Source organism: Passer domesticus, chromosome 9 (assembly GCF_036417665.1).
Source record: "Passer domesticus isolate bPasDom1 chromosome 9, bPasDom1.hap1, whole genome shotgun sequence".
In the NCBI taxonomy this organism is placed as follows: Eukaryota; Metazoa; Chordata; class Aves; order Passeriformes; family Passeridae; genus Passer; species Passer domesticus.
In genome coordinates, this window is record NC_087482.1 from 29822899 (window position 1) to 29843722 (window position 20824).

Consider the following 20824-nt stretch of genomic DNA (forward strand, 5'->3'; position numbering starts at 1 on the left):
AAAATTCAGCAGCCATTGCCTTTCGGAGGTGTGGTGCCTTTGTTCCACAGGCTTCCATTTCAGTTGCCTCCCTGGCCAGGATGGGAGGATGCTCTGGAGGAGCTGGGGGCAGGGGGCAGAGCAGGAGCAGCCGCCCAAGGCTGATGTTACTCCGTAGTTCTCACATCCTGAGTGTGCTTGTCAGATCCATGCAAAGCTCTGGATCTGGGGGAGGGGAAAAGTGTCAAGCCCCCACACATCTTCAGCAGTGGTTTTTAGCAAGTGGCTCCAGGCTGCTCTCTTCTTGCATCACTACTTTGGTGCTGTCTGTGCAAGGACAGCTTGTGGTGAATTCCAGAACGCTGCGTCCCTCTGCGAGCCAACCACAAGAGCTGAACGTCTGGCCTGGAGCTGCATTTTGGCAGGATATGGGGCCCATGGTTATTGTTTTTGTACATGTTATTGCTGCTCTGTTTGTGAGTTCGGTGGGGGAGGGCAGAGAGGGGAAAGTGCAGAAGGAGAAATGTGCTGGGCTTCCCCTTAACTGTCTCCATGCAATGCTTGGAATGATCCTTTGGCGTACGTTCCTCCAAGCGTCTGAGTTTTGTATCTCTGTATAACATTCAGCCTTGCACTCTCAGTTGTGTCATGCTGGATTAAATCCATGTCTAAACTACTCATTCCCTTCATGAGGACTGGGATGTAAACGTCCTCTTATTGCAGAGCAAACAGAATGAGAACTTCTGCAATCTTGCTTTGTGTTTCTCATGAGGTCTCCTACACATGGAAGTAAGACAGTGCTCTGATCTTGCCTTGCTGATTACAGCAAGCTTTCAAAAATCCTCTCTGAAGGGGAATCAGGAGCCTTATGGGCTGATAAATATCATTCGTGTAGCCCTTCTCTAAATAGAAGGGAAAGAAGTGACTCGAGAGTTCTGGATTTGAGTAAGGCTTTAAAAGGTACCACGTGAGGCTGCACTCTGTGCATGGAGAGGCAGAGGTGTCTGCCCGGAATGCAGAGCAGTCTCCCAGCAAGGGGCAGCACTGCTTCTGGAGAGCAGCTGCCTTCTGCAGGGAGGAGAACTCCTTCATTTTCAAAATGTGATCCGGTGTGCCTGTACTGCAGAGCAGAATGGATGCTGTGGAAACAGCTGAATCAATTTGGTTCTGTCAATTGTGCCAGCTGAAACCACACCTCTAGTTCCAGGTGCCCACTTGATGTACAAATGTCAAGTGCCTGTAGCTGCCTTCCACCACAGATGTTGTGCTGCTGGACTGCATCTTCCACTGAGCTGAACAGATTGATAAATGTCCATTTAGCATAATCATATTGACTAAAATAATATGGGAAAGGGGAGTAAATTCCTCTATGAGATGGAAGAGGTGCTAGGTTCAAATTGGAGCCTTGTTATTAGAGGCAAAGGTGCAAAGTCAGGATTGTGTTGTTAGAACAGCATGCAAAGAGCTCCCAGAATAAAGAAAAAAGATAAAAAAATCAGTAGGGCTTGATGATGAAATAATTTTATGTGGTCTGGTCTTTGATGTGGTAAAGTACAAAGATGGTAAAGTGAGAGAGAAGGAAAAACTAGAGAGTGCAGCAAATGTTCTTAGGCAGAGGCTTGAGGGAGATGGGGGCTGTTTCCCGGGATGCTGGAATGCCTTGCCTGAGAGAAGCATGCATGGAGTTACCTTTTCATAGAGGGCTGAAGCAGTAGGAACCAGATACACACCTGGATTGAAAATAGTGGAGTTGAGATGTGCATCGTTAGGAGGAGGGAACACAAACTCTTCACCAGCAGCTAGGTGCCTAAGGTGGCACAAATCACTTGCAGACCAGCCTTCCTCTGTCTCCAGACCAGCTAAAATAGTAGCAGGAGGAGGGAGCCAAGCCCTCTCATTGCTTATGCCTGTGTAGGATCATCTCTGCTCATGATCATCTGGAAGGTGCTGTTTTGGAGTGTGGTGGCCTTGACACGTGATGGGTGAGGCTGTGACTTCAGGTTGTTCCTCAGCACTCGAGATCTTGGGGATAGTTTCAACATCAGGGATGGATCTTGAGTTGGTCCTAGATTCTGTAGTGTTCACCCTGCACTTTACTTTGGGACATAATATTTCAGTGCAGGTAACTGGAGTACACAGTTAAATCAGTGGATCCCTTCTGCAGTGACAGAGATGACAGCTTTCCAAGGAGTGAGAAGAGTAAAGGCTCTGTAGTTTCTTGAATCTAAACTTAAAGCTCTCACACCCTCTTATGTGTGCAGTGATATCTACACCAAAATGAGAAAGTTGGAGCTCTCATTCCTGCTCAGCTGCACTTTTTCATAATGCAAGGGATTGGACTTCAAAAAGTAAGCAGGTGTTGAAAGAAAAATAGCAAAGGCAAAGGAATTGTGTTAGTTCTTTCTGAAATATTGCCCAATTAAAATGCTGGCTATTCGTGTAAAATACATCTGCAGCAAGGTACTTGGAAATGATTTATCAACACTTACTTTGGAGAGTGCTGCCTCCAAGGTAGCACAACATGTGAAACTGGCAATGGAAAGTCACTAAGACTTAGAAAAAACAAACAGCAAAGCAATTATTTCTTGCCCTAAGAAAGGGTGTGATTGTCACTGGGTTGTGTAAGGGAAAGTGGGAACACTACTATTAATGTTCGTGGTAAACTGCACAGTTAATCATCATCCAGCTAGTCCTTGGTTTCTTTCTTTTTCATTCTGAGGTAGAGGGGTGGTGGTTAGAGGGCTTGTCATTGGAGGGAAAGGGAAATTGATTATTTAATGTGGCTTTCTGTATGACAAGGCACTAACATGACTCCCGTCTGTATTTAAATGCTGTCCCCAGGTTACGACTATGGCTATGTCTGCGTGGAGTTTTCACTCTTGGAAGAGGCCATCGGATGCATGGAAGCCAACCAGGTTGCTTTACAATTCGGTCAATGCTGCTAGAAGATTTTAAATTTTTTTTTTGGTGGGGTGGTGGAAAGCCAATGAGGTTTTTGTGAAGGAAGATCTGTTCTTGTATAATACACAACACCGCGGTTTAAATGTTGCTGTTACCAGAATCTTGTATCAGGCTTAGAAATGCCAGTGGGAAAGAGCTGCTGGACACCAAGTGGTCTGCCCTCCTCCCTGGTGTGTGTCAGCACGCTGGCTGCAGGCAGAGGCTGCTGGCTGACAGACTCCTACTGCAGGTTTGGACCCTGCTGTTTTTGTGCTCACTGGGATGCAGTCGGAGGAGCCGTGCTGGCAGTGAACGCTTCCCCCGGCTGTTCGTGCACACACACATGCACATGTGACTGTAGGTGCATACCCTCGTGTGCAGCTCTGAGTCAGCTGTGACTTGAGTGCTCCACTTTGCCATATGCCTTATGTGTGGGAGAGATGCTTAATTGTGCATCTCCTCCATATCTGTCCTGTCCTTTGGCAACCCGGAGCTGCAGACACAAGGACTACCCTTAGGTGCAGTTGAGCCTGGTAAACCTGAACATTTCCAGCCCTTGAAAGGACAAAATGACTGAAATCCCCAGTAACTATTCAAGAGGGGCCTTTACTCTGACCTGGTATTTGAAGCTAGAGCTGTTTTCCCCCATACAAGAGCAAGATGCATAAAATTTGTTAGATAAAACATAGATTCCCATCTCATACTGCCCTCCTTGTGCCTTGGAACTGCAAATGATGGATCCCTCAACAGAGCCAACTTCTGATCCCCCTTCCTTCCCCATATCCCTTAAGTCTCTTTTTTTGCTGCTTTCTTCCTCCTAATTTGCCTGAGTAAGGATTCATATCAATTATCTTAAGCCTTTTTACCTGAATCCTGGGTCTTGCTGTCATGGGAGGAGAGTTATGAGTCAGATTCGGAGCTGTGCATCTGCAAAAATGTACTTACAGTTAATGAGTCTTCACAGCTGGGGTTTCAAAGGTCCCACTAAGCGCTCGCATTTGCCTCTATTTTCAGTTACAGAGGTATTGCAACTTACAAAAATGTTTTACAGAAATAATTCTGTTGCTGGGAAAGAGCCTGGCACATTCCCACCGAGGTGGTAGTGAGAAGCAGAGAGAGAGAAGGCTCCCAGAATTAATTATTACTTTTACCATCAGTGACAACTTTTATTTTCCCTTCCATGTTTCTACAATTCCCAATTTATTTTGTTGTCACTGGAGAATCTATAATTATAGATGGCACTGCTTTTAACTGAATGCCTCTCTATATTCTCTCCACCATTCTGCTCACATGAAATAAGGTCTTCCTATGCAACAGCAATTCCCAAGTATCTGGGAATTTGGGAGTCCCTCTTTTTCTGATTGTTGATACCTGCTCTGCCCCTTCTATATAGAATTGGGCAGGTGTTTTAACTTGGTCAGGTTTGGTCCATTGCTACAGCAGAGAGCCTGTAGGCACCAATCCTTAAACTGAACTGAGTGCCTGCAGGTGCCCAGTAAATCACTGCACACACGTGCATGGGAAGAAGCTCTGGCTGGTGTTCCACTGCTGCTTACACTGACCTCCCCAGCATCAGTACAGCAGCCATTCAGGCTGGGGAATGCTTTCCTGGCCTTCCCTTCCTTGCTAGTGACGGGAGTTGAGGTGCCAGCTTTAGACACCTGGGATGTGCTAAAAACAGACAAGGTATGAAAGTCTTCCAGTTTTCTTCCTGCTATACCTGGCTCTGTGTATGTGCAGACGAATGCTGAAAGATGGAGTGCTTGGAAGGGATCATCTCCCAAGCTTCCCTATGCCAATCTTCATCTTCATCATGTTTTAGTAGACCTACAGTCTACTAAAACATGATGAAGACCTACAGTTAGTAATTAGAGAAGTTGGAAATGTGGGGTTTGGGATGACCCATGCCACGTGCATTTGGTCAGGAGAGCTGTAATTTCTGGATTGCTCCACATAGGTTAACTTGACTAATCTGCTTTGATTTAACATGAAAAAGAGCCCTTGTAATTACCTAAATTAAAAAAAAAAAAACCAAAACAAACCTAGCAATATTTGTACCTGACATACTGCAAAGGAAATAGGTGACTTTGAAATTCTCAGTAGGAGACAAATAGAGATCTTCAGAACGGGAGTTATGAATTGTCCCTAGAGAACAGATATTCCACTTCAATGACTTCCAGGGTAGAGTTGCAAGATCATCTCCTTAGAGCGAGAGTCTGCATTTTTGCAAGCTGCAAAACCAAAAACCTGTGTTAGCTAAGACACAGATTCTTTGATAGTTCAGTTATTTTCAGAAGGTTATCAACTGCCCCTGTCAAATTCAGTCACTTGTGAGAGCATAAATAGCAAGTGACATGCTGGTCCCTCACTAGTCAACCTGCCTCTTTCTCAGGCATCTAGAGGCTGGGAATAAATAGCTTATGCAAAACCAACATTTTTGATGCTGTTTAATGCCTGTTGAACTGCCCCTGCCTGAAGAACAATTTGCTACATCCCTGTATTGTATCATTTTGATATTGTGAAATCCTTTTGTTTTACTCAACACACACCAGCACCCACTTATGATCATTGCCAGACTTGCAAACTACAGATTTACCAGGTTCAACTCCCTCCATTCAGTAAATCTTAGCATATGTACGTGACTGCTGAGATTTGAGGGGGCTTTTCTGTTACATGCATTGTGATAAGGAAACACCCATATTCTGTGTTGCCCTAATTTTGCAGGAGAGTTTCATTCCATGTGTATTGAGTGCCACAGCTAAAGTAATGACAACAGGCCCCTTATTAATTGTTTTGACTCGTTGATTGTTGCATTGGCAACTTATTCCAGTGCCCAGGTCCCACTTAATATGCATGGAAGGTTCTGGGTTGCAGTTATTCCCAGCGTGGAGGTGCTGGGCACAGGGCTGGATGAGTGAGGTGCCAGGTGCTGCCTCTCCCCCTGGCTTTGTGGGGGCTGTGCCCTGGCAGGGCAGATGAGCTGTTGATTTGTTGTGCAGAGCCCAGATCCAGCCCTCACAGCAGCCTCATGGCTGGTGATGCTCCCGGTGGCCTTTTGTTTTACGGTGGCTGTCACTTGAGTTGTGTGAGACCTTTTCTGTCTGCGATGAGCTGCTTTTCTGGTGGGGAGAAAGTTATTTGGAATGGAGAATGGGGGTTTCTGGCTGCTAAGTGACACGATTTCTCCTAAATAATTTTCCCTCCCTTGTTCTCATTTCTGAAAGGGTGTGGTGTGTCATTTGGCGTTTCTTTGGCGTAGCCCCTGGTGTAGTAGTGTTCCTGTCTGAGAGCACCAGGTTGGCTTCTTGGAAGCAGCTTTGGGAATACATCCTGTGGCTGTGCTTGTCCATAGGCATGGGATCTTATGGCATTCCTCCTTCATGTGTAGAAAAGAACAGGTGTAACAAGCATGTACTTGGTGTGAGAAAATCAGGTGGGAAACAAAGTACCCTTTGTGTAATGTTGTGTGTCATAAGGGCAGGAGGAGCAGAAAAGGAAGGAGCTTGTCTCTGCTGCTTGTACATTTTAATTCTCTGAGTGTTTTCACTGAAATGGAATTGGTTGTTATACATATGGAAGCAAGAGGGGTTTTTTTTGAGCTCAGGAGCAAATGGTTTGTCTCAACTGACTCTGTAGTATTGTCTCCAAATCTGCTCAGGCCTCAAACTTAGCAACACTGGCTGCATTAATATTTCCTAGCTTGTTGCTAGTAACTAACAACTTTGTAATCCCTTCCTCCTGTTTCTTAAGCAAGAGGGCAACAGGAGAGCTATAGCATGAACCTTTAAAAATGCATACACTGTACATTATTGTGCAGGTCTCCAGGCGTGTGCTGGAGTGGTTCTTCAAGACTTGTTCTTGAGCCTTCCTGCACTGAGGCTGGCACTTGTCAGAGCAGTGTCCCTGCAGTGCTGTCCTGGTTCAGCTTGCTGAGCACACCATTATCTCCACTCCCTGCTTCTTTTCTTACTGGAGAGACTAAGAGGGATTCTTACTGGATTTGGTGGGTGCTCACTTGAGCATGTCCCACCCCTGTGCAACTAGAAACATCAACTGTGTGTTTCTCCTGCTCTGAGCCTGTTTCCCTGTATCCATTCACTGCAGGGCCTTTCTGTATTCTGTGTGAACAGAGCTTCTGGTGCAGATCAGATTTCACAGGCTTTTCACTGTAGCTGTTGTGTTAAAATCCACAAGATGCTGTGATAAGCAGGAAAAGCTTAGGACTTTCTGTCCTGAAAACATTTGCAGTAACAAGCCACAACTCTGTATGGCTTCCCAATTAAATAAGGAAGGAGCATGTGCTTATTCTGAGAATGGAACTTCTCCTGTGACCTGTAACCTTGGGATATTTATTGAAGCCTGTGGTACAGGGAGTGTGTTGCAATTTGTAAAAGAAAATGTGTGTCCAAGCATCAAAACTAATTTTTCCTTTTGGTAGAATGTGCCTAATGGTGGAGTGTGGAATTTTTTTTCTAGAATCTGCCAGGTTCCCCCTGTAATGGAAGATGACACCTGCCTCAAATGCATTTTCACGGGCTGTCTGGTATCCATCATTTATTCACTTGACAATGTTACTCCGTCTCTTTAGCTTTAACCTGCTGTTGAGGGTGGTGATGGCATGTCCACAAATACACTGTGTGTTAGGCAAGGGTGCTGGAGATGGCTTTGCTTTTGATCTGCTCTCCTTGGATCCACAGGTGGCATTGTATTCCGCTTTTCTTGTTACATATTAGGTGTGTGGATTTTGCTCAGGTTGTGTCATTAGCACACCTCCTTTTCCCCTGCTCCCCTTGACTCCCGTGAAGCCTGTCCTGCTTTTGATTGTGGATTTCTAGAATCTGCCTTTGGAGTATTCCACTTTGAGTGAGGGAACAGCTTGTATACCTAGGCAGTTTCTTCTGTAAACATACTGATGGTTTGGGAAACATGCACATTGTGGAGGAATTTTTATGAGCCACCTGACCTATGGAAAGTTCTCTCCACAGGCTAGTGGATGAGTGGATTTCCAGGCAGCACAGCTGATTTGGTTTTTTTTGTATCTGATTCAGTGTGTGACCTTGTCAGGAGTTCATCCTTACATCACAGAGGCGTGACATGTTGAGTCAATAATTTTTTCATTCCCTCGTGTGTCTCACTAATCACCGCGTTGTACCGGCGTTTAACTGCAGTCGTCAGCTTTTGAGATCAGTATGGAAGCCTGCAGTGGGGAGCTCCTGGAGCTGGGCAGACACTTGACTGTGAATAAGCAGTTGGATCTGCCTGCAGTGACCTGTGACAGGGCTGGGCGTGTGGGTGTACATGTGTGTATCCTGCAATGAAGCTGTGATAAATGCACTGCCTGTTTGGAAGGACTGGCTTCATCTCTGCGTGCTGCAGAGACCTTCCATGGGCAGAGAAGGGAAGCTTTTGTTGTAAAATGTAACTGCCAAAAAGTGCTGAAAATATTTCTCTGGACCTTTTTCTCTTCTGTCTTCTGAACATCTTCTGTCATCTCAGCTCTCCAAGCCGTGTGAATCCTCTTAGTCCCTCTTCCTTTGGCACAGAAGGTTGTAAGAGATCTTCTGCCAGAGACTTCACACACTCTTCCTTTCAGCCAATAGTAACTTCCCATCAATGTGTTTTCTCCAGCCCTACCCAGATAAAAAAACTACAACCTCCTTCTTGGCAGCTCTGTCCTGCCTTGCCTCGAGAAGCAAACCATGCCACCCAATGTGTTTTAAAATAAGTTCACTTTTCACTAGAAGTGTTGTGAAGCTACATCTTCTTGCTCTACTTGTGTGATTCCCAGCTTGCCATGTTCCTCCACCTCCCTGCTCATATTCCAAAATCCTGTCCTCCTTTTTCCTTCAGCCTCACCTTACCCATGTAGTGGGGACTTGTGTGTGTTTGCTGCTGCTGAACTGCTGCTCTGCAATGGGATTGTCCCAGAGCACAGCTTCTGGGTGAGCTGGCTGGAGCATGCAGAACATGCTTAAGTGGGACTTCCTCAGTGTCTCTGATTGCTGCTGGGGATGTGTGGCCCAGCAGGGTTATGTCAGGACTCAAATATTGCTGTATATTACAGAATTATCTATTCTGTGTGCTGAGGTTGGTTGGCTTGGGCTGCTGTATAAATAGGTTGTTTCACATGAAGCATCACTCTCTACCCTTCTCTAAAATAAAACTGCTTTCCCTCCTGGCCCCTGCATTTCTGTTCTGGTGATGGGTTTGTTGGAAGTTTTTTCCCATTGACATTAACAGATCTGTGTGATGATGTAACTCTGAAATAACCATTTTTTCCCTATAGATTATAAACGCCTTGTTAATCAAGCTGTTCTCTGGTGGATTAAATGCTCTGTTTACAATGCCAGGAGCTGGAGGGAATGATTGTGATTTCCTGAAATTTGTTTAAATAACTTGATTTGTGAGTGATTGACAAGACGGGTGTCCAGTGCTCTCTGGTTGATAGGCTGTGTGATCTGATATATCAGTACTTGTGCTGTATCACTCACAGCTGCTGGGCAGGAAAAGGTTGGATATTGATATTCCCTGCTCTGGTGGCTCAAAGTGAGGAACCACCATGGGACAGCCAGACCTTTGGTCGTGTCCAGCACTGATGTTGTAAAAATGGGGATACTTGAAAGCTTCTGCTTGTGCATGCAAAGTGCAGTGTGTACCATGGGTAAGTCTGCCTCTGCCCCTTCCACAGGGCTGAAGTTGTGTTGTAGGGGACTCATTGACAGAGCATTCCCTAAGAAATAGCTTTGGTTTGGTCATTTTCAGTACGCAAAGCATTTTCCTGAGTGATGAGGCATCCTGAACACTCATCCTTTGAATTCGTTTCTAGGTGAGATCTTGCCTTGAGCTAGGAAAGATTTGAAGTAATCTTTGGATGCATGGGCAGGATACAGATGGCACCCTGTCTCTGTAGCTGTCAGGTCCTCTCCTCCTAATGTGTTAATGGAACAATTGTGTGCCAGTGGGGAAATCTTAGTCATAGGTTATGGTATGTGTGCTACGTATAGGTGCAGTTTCACCTTAAAACAGAGCCATGGTTTACTGCTGGCTGCTCCTTCTCACAGACTGTATGTTTTGTAATTGAGTTTGCATTCATCATTAGTTGATTTTCTGTGAAGATCTGTAGAGAGTTTAAATATATCCCAGTGTAACCATTTGGAAGGTGTGTGCCTCGTAGCCTCAGAGTGCTTCAAAGGAACACGGTAAATCAGGTGTAGGACAGACTGTGTGGGGCTGCAGTTGATAGATTGGGTATATGGTCAGAAGGGGATTTTGGATTAGGATGTAAAATCCCTTGATCAAGCTCCTATATGAAAGTAGTAGGACTCATGCCACTAATTTGCTTTGATGCTTTTGAAGTCATCCTCTAAGTAAGCTGGTGACTAACCAAACTGCAGCTGCACTCTCAGAAATTCCCTCTGTACTCTTAGAAGTGGACGGTGCTGATGATACCACTGAAGTGTCTTGAGGGAGATGAGCAGGCAGTGAGAGGGAAATGTCTGGACGGGTTCAGTCATGAATCAAGACATCTCAGTGAATGCACCACAACTTTCATTTGCAGAGTGAGACCATTTTCTGTCACGGTTTTGCCATAATGGTTTGCACAGGACCCGTCACTGAGAACAAGGTGACATAAATTGTTGGGCTGAGTCCAGTGAGTCCTCAGCCTCATTCCAGCAATGTTGAGGGGAACACTAGATTTGTTTTACAAGCATATGAGCCAGATTATAATGCTAGGACTCCATCTGGACTGTTTTGATAAGTGGGAGCACACCAAAATGTTGCAGTTTTCATTTGATGAGTCGTTGTTGTGAGCTTCAGCCTCAGAACTGTTCGTTCATGCTTTTGTGCTATCTTAGCAGCGATTGCTTTTCCAGTATTTGATGCACTGCTGGTGTTGGATTGCTGGAACAGGAAGGTAAAATGTTGACTCCAGAGCTGGAAAAAAATGTTGAACTGCACGCTTCCTGGGATTAAGGAAGAAGGCAGAACCACTGTTTCCTTCTCTTCAAAGAAATGGTCTACCCCTCTGTGGAAATCATGTATGCTTTTTGTGTATGTAGGGTTTTGATAGTGAGAGAGATCTGGAATTCCTTTCAGATTAGGATTTTAGTCTGTTTTCTTCCCAGCTGAGTTTGTATTGGACCTTTCCTAATTTAAATAACAGAAGTTTGGCTATCTGGAATTGGGGTTCATTCCAAAGGAGTACATTGCATTTTGCTGTTTTCTGCTTGGATTGTGAGAATCGTGCGAGTAAAATATTGCATTCAGATTCGAGTTTGAAGATGCAAGATCAAAGCTCTGGCAGTCAGCAACTTTTATTTGTGAATTTCTGTTTCCATTTGACTGTAACTGGGTTGTTAATGTTCTTGTCTAGAAATGAAATTATTACAGTGGAAAATGGGGGCGGCACGCCTAAATGGGCTATTGTGTCATTATCCATCAATCACAGGCAACAAGGAAACAGGTATTTAACTCAGGAGGACACAGAGTTATTATCCACCCCATTCCCCTGCAAGCCACAGGGCACCTTCTAGACTCTTATTAAAGCTTTAATACCTACAGAGAGCACAAGAAACACTGTGTGCTGCAGGATCAGAGATCAGGAGTTTCGCTGTCATTCTGCATCTGTGCAGGACCAGGAAACACAGGAGGGGGAAGAGCCATGAGAGGGCTGGCAGGCAAAATCCCTCTGCACTGCTGAGGAAAGGCACCAGCTTCCCCAGTCCTCTCACATATGGGGGAGAATTTCTTCTTCCATCATATCAGGGAATCTGTGAATGGGACAGCCACTGACAGGTCCTCAGTAGCACTGTGTGACCAACTTACTGAATCCTGGCTACAATTGCTCCCAGAAGAGGGTTGTGTGGGAAAATCTTGGAGCTGTTTTGTACTTCCGTAGGACGGAGGTGGAAAGTTCTTCCTGGCTTCTGCAGAACAAAAGCTATCAGATGTAAAGGAGCAGTCTGCCTGAAGGTTTATTTTGTGGTGCTGTTGCACTGTGTGTATGTGTTGACAGCTACCAGATGTTGCATCCAACAACATGCCTCCTGCATCTCCATCCTTCAGGCCACCTGTAAGTTCAGTTAGTTATGCCTCCCACAGGATGAACAAACAGCTTCTGAAGGACAGGGGTCTAAAATCAAGTCTATCATGTAAGGAATTACATTTTTAATGAGGGTCAAAGTTATAAAGCTGTAAACATAAGATTTAAGTATTTAAAACTCTGAAACTGTCTTTAGAACAAGAGAATGAAAGTAATTTTCTCCCGTTTTCATAGACAACAAGGGAAATCTTCATTTTTTGTGATGTACAGTCCATGTCTAACAAGGAAATTAGCAGTATTCAGATGGGCTTTATGAACCAGATTTGAGCCAGGATGGCATTTAAAGCCCAAGCAAACATTTGATGTACTTTTCCATCAAGGATCTCAGGAGCAGAGTTAACAGAGAAAGTAATTTTAAGTCTTAAGAATCCCAAGATGTATTTTCATACACTTAATACCAGGTTGAGAAGTCTCTCTAAGAAGCTTTCTCACGGTGCAAAGCTGTACATTAATGATATGATGACTAAGGTATTTTACTGTTTATAGCCCTAAGGTTTTGGAAGCCTGAGTGATTCTTCTCAGCCTGTGATATCACAGGAGGGGAGTGCTGAGGTGCTTTGGATTTTTTTCCCTGACAAGCTGTTGTTCTGGGCCTGGCTCATGTGGAAGTGGTGTGTCCACTGTCACTGCTGCCTTCTCTGTCCTTTCCATTAACTCAGCTCATCTCTTTTTATTCCTTCCAGTGTGTACTGGGTACATCACTAAATGTGAGAAGTGAATTCCAGAAAGTTTCACAGACACCTCCTGATAACAGGCAAATGATTGATCCACGTGGCTCTAAGAGGAGCAGCTGAAAGCATCACCTCTCTGGTGCTCCTGTGCTTGCTGCAGAGAGGTGAGCAGCACACAGGGAGCTGCAGGCAGTACCCTGTGCCTGGCTGCCCTCAGTCTGCACAGGCCACTCTCTGTCCTGAGCCACCAGGTATTAAATCCCCAGGAATTAAACCCCACAGGGGGCTCAAGTCATAACATCTGAGCCACCCACTACTGTGCAGCTTATCTGGCAGTTTAAAAAGGTGTCTGTGCATGCTGTTTCCCCTTCCCAATCCCTTAGGAATTCAGCCATGCTGAGGCACTTGTGGCACAACAGGGAACTGTGTTCTTTTCCTTCCATGGTGTCAAGGTTATCAGAGGAACTGCTGTCCTGCACACTCACCTCTCTGGCTCTGCTCTCCCAAAGAGCTGAGGTCACCCACCAGAGCCTGGATAGTCACCACTTCTGCACCCTGACAAGGCACTAAATTCCTTTCTTCAGCAGTTTTGGGAACTAACCAGGAAGGAACAATCTGAATTTACCTCTGGACTTTGTGCAGTGCAGCTGCCTGAATGATCCTCTTAAACCTGAGTGCCCTGAAAAAGGAAGAGGTGCTGGATCCCACAGGGAACTCTGACACCCACTAGTGTTACATTGCACCCAAGCCAGGCTGGCAGGGAAAAATCATTTCCCTCCAAAGGGCTTGGATAACTGTTTTCATGCTGTGTCAGGCTTCTTGGCAAATACTGAGCCAAGAGGTTAAAGCAGCTGTTTTCCAAATAATCTCCTAAGAAGAGCTCTCAGGAGGCAGCATCTGCTCAGACACAGAAATCTGTACAGGTGCCAGCCTGAAGGTGGGCCAGCTGCCTGGAGGTTCTGTCCAGGTGTGAGCATTAAGGATCTGGATGTAGCTTTTGGCCAGGCCACCTCAAGGTCACAGTGGTGTGCTGGAATCATCACTGGGATGACACAGGTAAGTGTTGCACTGCTGGTGGCAAATGGCAGGGCTCTTATCCTGTGGGAGGCAGTATCAGACACCCACTTTTGTCATTGACTGGGAATCTAGGAATATTGAGAAATGATGTTGCTAAGGATAAAACCCTCTTTTCTTCAGTGGTACTTCCTCTTCCCAGGGTTTTTGGGTCTTTTCCTTTCTGCAGAGAGACAGTCCTGCAGGGAGCTTGCCTGAGCACTGGCTGCAGAGAAGGCACTGCCAGGGAAGGCTCCAAGTGCCTGAGAATGGAGTTTGGAGCCTCTGGAGCAGCTGGTGTGTTCTCAGCAAACGTTTGCTGCTGCACAGAACATCCCCAGTTCTGGTCACTGTGCAGGTGTTGGAATTGGTGTGTAACCCCATAGGTACATGCTCCAGTGGAAGAACATGTTTTATTTGTGTGTGGGGTCTTCAAATGCTTAATTAAATTGTCTAGCAATAAATTTACCCCTTTAAGGCAGAGCTTTCCAGCCTAACGTTTTTCCACCATGAATTTTGCATTGGGATTGCTCTTTAGAGTTTTAATATTTGTGCTTGAAACCTATGATTAAGGTGCTGAGTGTTTCCTCATTGTTTCCCAGCTTCCTTATGGCCATTGCTAATTGTAAACTATCCCTGAGGGAGGTGCACAGGAAGGTCCTGGACTGGATTAGTGCATTGTGCTAATGTGCTTAAGCTTTATATTGTTTAACAGTGAGATGGGATGAGATGACCTTTGAGGAAAAAGGTGGGCATGTAAAAAAAAAATAGTGAGAAATATGTCCAGACAGTAGAGCAGCATTTTGGAGAGAAAAGGGAAGTCCCTGTTTTGGTAGAGAAGGGGCTCTGTGAAGCAGCTGTTGTTCAGACATTGTCCATGCAGTAGCCTGTGACAAGTAAAGGAATATTGATGAGGCAGAGCCATGTGGATCCTTCCCTAGAGCCATCTGTGAATAATGATACTCAGTATGCTAAATATTTAAATACTCTTAAGTTTTGATAGTTTAAGTATATTTTTCAAATAGAGGATTCAACCCGATTGATACTTTTTTGAGCATGAAAGTGAGTGTTTGACTTAGAATCATTTAGGCTGGAAAAAAACCTTTAAGATCAAGTCCATCTGTTAAAGAAACTCACATGCATGGCCTCCTACACTTACCCCGTTACATGGCCTTAACCATGCATGTGGAGAGGAAGCACAGGCAGTAACACCAGAGCACAGAACTTGTCCTTCTTTGAGCTGTTGTCCCCAGATCCTCACTGCTTGGACCCTAGAAATCTTCTTCTGACTCCTTCATACTGTAAAGGAAAGGCTTTCATTTTAAAATTTCCACTTTTTTCCCCAGTGATCCTATAAGCTGATCTGCAAAGGTGCCCTCATCAGAGGAGTGAGGGAAGCTGGGGGTTGGCATTAGCCAGGAAGAGATGCATTAGGGCCTTGAGTGGCATGTGAAAGTCCATTTGGCTTCACTGGATCAAAGAAAACTTTCAGACGTGTTGAAATCTACTTAAAGGGTGAAATGCAGAAGCTATTCATATCACCTGCTGCCCAAAGCTGGCCCTTGAGCATGTGAGGTGCTGGGCACATTGTGTGTTCTCCCCAGCTGTGGCACATCTCTGTTATCCTTCCTGGAGCTGTAATTGGGAGCTTGCCTGTGCCCACCGTCCTGGTGCTCTCAGAGCAGGGCTGAGAGTGCTGACAAGCAAAGCAAATGCTGTGTTTAAGAGATAAGCACTTTGAGAGTCCTAACTTGGAACTGAATTGGAGTTCAAAATGCAGGCATTAAAATGTAGAGAGCTGGCATAGTCTGAAAAGCAATTTCTGTGTGTGTTTGCGAAAAGGATATCGGTGGGGGGAGGTGAGCTGAAGAAAGATACTGGGACTTGCTTAAAAAGGGGATGGCTGGTATCCAGGGAATTTAGAAACCGTAGGAAGAAAACTGGAGGTGTCTCAGCAGGCTAGCTAGGGTGTCTGTGGAAATAAGAAACTTAAAGGATGCAGACTGGCACCTTCTGTTAAAGGACAAATGGCCTGGATAACCAGGCAGGAGGAGGCCTGAGGAGGGAGCAAGTAGATATGGAAGCTTGTGGGGCAGTATGGATGGTCCCAGTGCCAGTGGGTAATGGGTTTTGAATAAAAGGACTTCAAAAAAAGGTACCAGGAGCTGAGATAAAATAATCCTTATATAGCATCTTAATCTGTTACATTTAGCTACTGAATCTTTAGGACTCTGAGTTATCTTCCTAATGCCTAGTTCTGTGTTAGTGCCAGTTTTGTTTAACATGCCCATCAGTGGTGTGCCTGAAGCAGTGTTCTGTCAGCTCAGGATGGATGGTGACAGCTTTGGGCTCTCACTCTCAGGCCTCCCCTGACCTTGAAGACCAGAGCCCTGAGCATGCCAAGCTGGTTAGCCTTGGATCACTGTTGAAATAAATGTCTCACTGTTAAATGCTTCAAGGTGATGCCATGTGCTCTTCAGCTCTGTGGCATCTCTGATGCCCAAGAGCCAAATATCCTGCTCTTTGGGTGACCACTAACACAGTGTTTATGTTGTCAGTTGTCATCTCAGTGTTAGTCTTGATGGAAATCTGTAATAATAGTGCACAGCAAAGTTGTTTGGATCCATTTGGTGATGTAACAGTTCCTCAGGGACCCACCACTTTTTAAACCATCCTTTTCCCCTGTATATCTTGAATCTTCTGCCTTGGCTGTCAGCCACTGAGCAGTAGAGTGCTGGATGCACTGCTAGATCAGGCCAATAAAAAGCAATCCCTGAGCTGCTACTGGTTTGAGAGCTCGAGGAGGAGGCTGAGAGCCTTGGGGAAAATCCCACCTCATGAGGAATTTGCTTGTAGTTACTCTTGCTGTAGGAAATGCCAGATTGCTGCAGTACCCTGCAGCAGCCTGGATTGCTCTGTCTCTTCAGCTCCATGTCACGTTCCATTTTCTAACTGTTTAATTACAGATGGATTGTGGTTTGTGGGTTCACAGCTTTTCTCATCTGCTTTTTGTCAGAGGTAAGCAGATGTACTGCCTGTTGCTCTGTGCAGTTGAGTCCCTTGTACAGCAGCTGCTGATGAGTTCAGGGATAAAAACTTCAGCATATGGAAAACAGGAGATGAGAAGCCAGTTTCTGTGGCTGAGATGATCTTCTGAAATACATCCAGCTGGTCTCTTACCCTCCCAGGTGTTTGCCCTCTGCTTTGTCCCAGGAAGGTGCTGCCTCCTCAATTCCCTGAGCAGCTGGGGATAGTTAGGGAGACCTTTGGTGACTGATCTCACCTGCCTGTCTAATTTGAAGGTGCATCCTGTCAGGGAGAGAACCCTGTGCTCTCCCTGCCAGCTCCCACTCAGCCTCTGCATGGTGCATGCCAGTGGAATAGGATGCCATTACATAACTTGCATTGTGTGGTGGTTGGGGGTTGTTAAATCTGCATTTCTAATCCATACTCAAATAGGAGCAGAACCTGAAAGCATTCTGATTTGCAGTTCCAGTTAGATAACCTGGCTTGTGCTGTCAGCCCCTTGTCTCCTGTGCTGTGCCATCCAGTGCACTTGGAGGCCAGGGCTGGAATGTACCCTGGGGATGGCAAGAGCTTTTTATTCTAGGAAGTGCTGCTGGCACCAGGGGCATGCACTGCATTCCCAGACTGCCTCCTGGGGTAGTGTCTGAGCATTCCCAAGGCAATAAACACTTGTCGTTAATCATTTTAAATAATTTTTAAATGACGGATGTATACTGATTTTTGAATAACCATCCTAATTATAGTAAATATGCAGAAGAGGGCTGAATTAACATCATATAAACAAGGTTGGTGCTGGTATTTTAATGTGACTGCTTTACTATGCTGCCCATAAGCATTCTTTTGTCATAATCTTCGTATGCAGTTTTTTATCTGTTTACAAATGGTATTTGCAGTTAATTTTTATCGTGTTGAACCACATAACCAGTCTTCCAGCTTGGTTATTACTCATCGAGAAGGATACCTGAACCTTTCAGTCCATGGTACAGATATTTTCCATTTAATCAGACCACAAACAATATTAGGAAATAATTAGCTGACGTGGTGTTTGGTTTGTGCATGAGCCAGCTGCTAAAGGGGGTCAGAAGAATGGTTCACTTGTGGTGGAGGCACCTCCTGCACTGCCTTCTTGTAGCCAAGAAGAAAAGTTTGGCTTAGGAATCCTTGTGCATTTGGGTGCTTGGGAGCCTTGGTTCTGTTCTAGAACTGAAGTGCATCACCCCAGGTGTGTTGTTGTAAAGGTGAGACTGACAACTGCTGTTCCACTAAATTGGGCACTCATGGTCTTCCTCGTGGCCAGGGATGGTGGCATCCTGGATGGATGGCTGTTGCCATCCCTCTGGAAGAGCTGGAGCACGTTCTCCACAGCAGGCCATGGTGGTGTTGGTTGCTGCATCCACATCTCCGTGTGGTTTCACAGTCCCTGCTGTAGCTGCCAAAGCATGACCTGTGGGGTGAAATACTGGAATGCTGTCAGCTCGTTGTTTGGAGGCTCCAAAGGGAAATTTTACTGAAGGTTTCAGTGTTTGGATAGATTCAGTTAAAAGAGAAGCCTAGTTTGATTTAAGGGAGTGGCTGTGTTCTGAGAGCTCTCCTTCCACATTTCCAATTTTCTAGGTCACTCTTGGATGCTCTAATTTCTTTTTCAGAGAAACAGTTAGCAAAAGCTTTGACACTGATGATTTGTATTCTGTCATCTCAGTCTTGAGAGCAAAGAGAGACTTTTTTGGCAAGTTCTCCCCCTCCTCAACCCCCAGTCATCATCATTAAAAGGCTGTCAACAAGCATGAAAACCCCCAGCGTGCTAACTGTAAATGCTAATTGACAGACAAGCAGCTGAAGCGGTGCCTTGTGCAGTGGCTGACCTGCAGCAGGCTGTCTCCTGGCCCTGGCACTAGCTCCACAGCTTCCCTGGGAAGCAGGATCAGAGATGTACCTGCAGAGCCAGGCTGGGCTCTGCAGAGCAGTGCTGTTACAAACAGGGTAAACTAGAGGTGACCTAAACCCAGCTTCAAAAGTGGCCATGATGTGTCCCAGGGTGTGGTCTGGCTTTTTTCTCACAGATAGGCCTACCTTCCTGGGATTCTTTAATGCTGCTTTTGGGAACAAAAAGCTTGGAAACTGCTTCAGTGAAACTAGCTTTGTTGCTGAAGCCCTGTGCCCTGCTGACACAGTCTCCAAAGTGCTTTCAGAAGGATTGCATCACCTGTGGATATCATGGCTAAGGGATTTTCTCCTTTTTCTTTCCCTCTGTAAAAGCAACATGTTCCTGTGGGGTTTGTCCCTGCTCTGTGAAGAGCTTTGAGACGTGGCTGCACTGTGTGTGCTCTCTGCAAACAGGCTTTATGGTTTCCTGGCACAGCTCTCTAGGACCATCTCATGGCAGGGTTGCTCCATGGATCTGTCTGCTGGCAGGACTATTTACATACTTGGCCATAGGGCAGATTTTTTAGTAGCTGAACTGGCTGGGACTGAATTGTATCACTTAGATTAGAATTCAATGTTGCATCTCCAATGACCTCTAAGCAAAAATCCATGTATAACTGTGTTTGAAAGGTATCAAACACTAGCACAAGTCATTGCTCCCAGCAGTAAAGTCCTGATGCTCTGTTTTGATGAATTTGGCAATTCAGAAAACAGTAGAATCTGTTCATGCCCTTGGAAATCTGGGCATTTCCATGGCTGAGAGCTTGCTGTCCTGGTGCTGCAAAGCTGTGCTGCCTTTTAAACCCTTCACTGGTGAGTCAACTCTGTGTTTACTGCTAGTTATGAGGGGGAGGTTCCTGACTGGGAAGACCAGAGAGACATTTCTGTTTCACTCTGACTTAGAAAAAGCCAAGCTGCTCCAAAGTACAAGGTATTAAAAATACAGAGGAATTAACAGACATAATGAAGGTTGGTGGAAAAGTCCAGGATAAAATGCCTGAATGCAGAAGAGATGTGGTGCCAGACACAATATATGGCATACTTTAAACTTACCTTCCCCCTGCCCAGCACTGTTCCCTGAAATTTTCAGAAAATCTTTGTCATTTCACCAAGATTTGCTCAATTGAAATCTGCTCAATTGGACTGAAATTTAGAGTAGTATCCAAAAATTTTTGCACAAGAAGATCTAGATGAACAAGAGTAAGCAGAGACAGGCACTAGAGGAAATAAATGTTCTGAAAATATTTGTGATGGAATCTAGTAACAGAATGGCAGAATGAAGAATTCAAAGCCACTGAATCCTGACAATGTGTGTCCTAAGTGAGAGACTCATTTTGGAGAGTTAAATGATGATTGCAACCTTGAAAATTACTTTATCAAGAAGAAATCAGTAAGAGAGAGCTTGCTGAAAAAGTGAGCAGGCAATCAGCAGGGTGTTAGGGAAATCAGGGAGTAATTATGCAAGTGACACTTTCTGCAGCCTCCGAAAATGGAATTTGCGGAAGGGACCAGCACCACCAGCACAACATGCACTTAAATACCATTTTCCATGAAACCAAAAATAATCTTAAGGCTTTCTGGCAAGGTTTGTCCTCAATGGCTGGTAGCAGGATGAAGCTCTGTGATGGATTGCCCCTGCCAGAGGTAATGTGCTCTAATGGAGTTTTCTGTTTCCTGAGCTCCTAGGCAGGTCTGCAGCTGCCCGGTGAGAGGCTGCTGTTCCCTGGGCTCATGAGGATGTGCACCCTGCCTTCTCCTCCTGCCTCTGCTCAGTGTGTCCTGAGGCACCCATGGGCCTTTCTAGCCTGCTCCTGGCACTGCCCATCTCCTGAGTGTGTGCTGGGACGTGGTGGGTGTCCTGTTCGGGAGAGGGAGCATGTCTGTCTCAGGGCCCAACAGTTCCAGTAGGACAGCCTTAATTTCCACTTCCCTTTCTCACTTGTGTTTCCTCACGTGCCTTAAAGAGGGTGCAAAGCCTCTTGTAGACAGGTGAAGTCAGCAATGCTCCCTGCTGTGAATAGACCCTGAGCAGATTCTCTAAAGTTGCAGCAGAGTGCTCTGAGTGCACACAGCAGCCTTCAGCAAGGTCCAGGAATGGCTCGGCTTTCGGTCAGGCAAAGGCAGATCC

The 20824-nt window shown here is 45.4% G+C and overlaps 1 protein-coding gene across 4 annotated transcripts in view; it reads left to right on the plus strand.

Annotated features, from left to right (window-relative positions):
• RBM6 (RNA binding motif protein 6) overlaps window positions 1-20824 on the plus strand; it is a 57886-nt gene that overhangs the window by 19305 nt on the left and 17757 nt on the right. For all 4 annotated transcript variants that reach the window (XM_064432325.1, XM_064432324.1, XM_064432327.1 and 1 more), the window contains exon 6: window positions 2821-2894. In XM_064432325.1, coding sequence (XP_064288395.1) covers window positions 2821-2894 — 74 coding nt within the window. The remainder of the gene's footprint in view (window positions 1-2820; window positions 2895-20824) is intronic.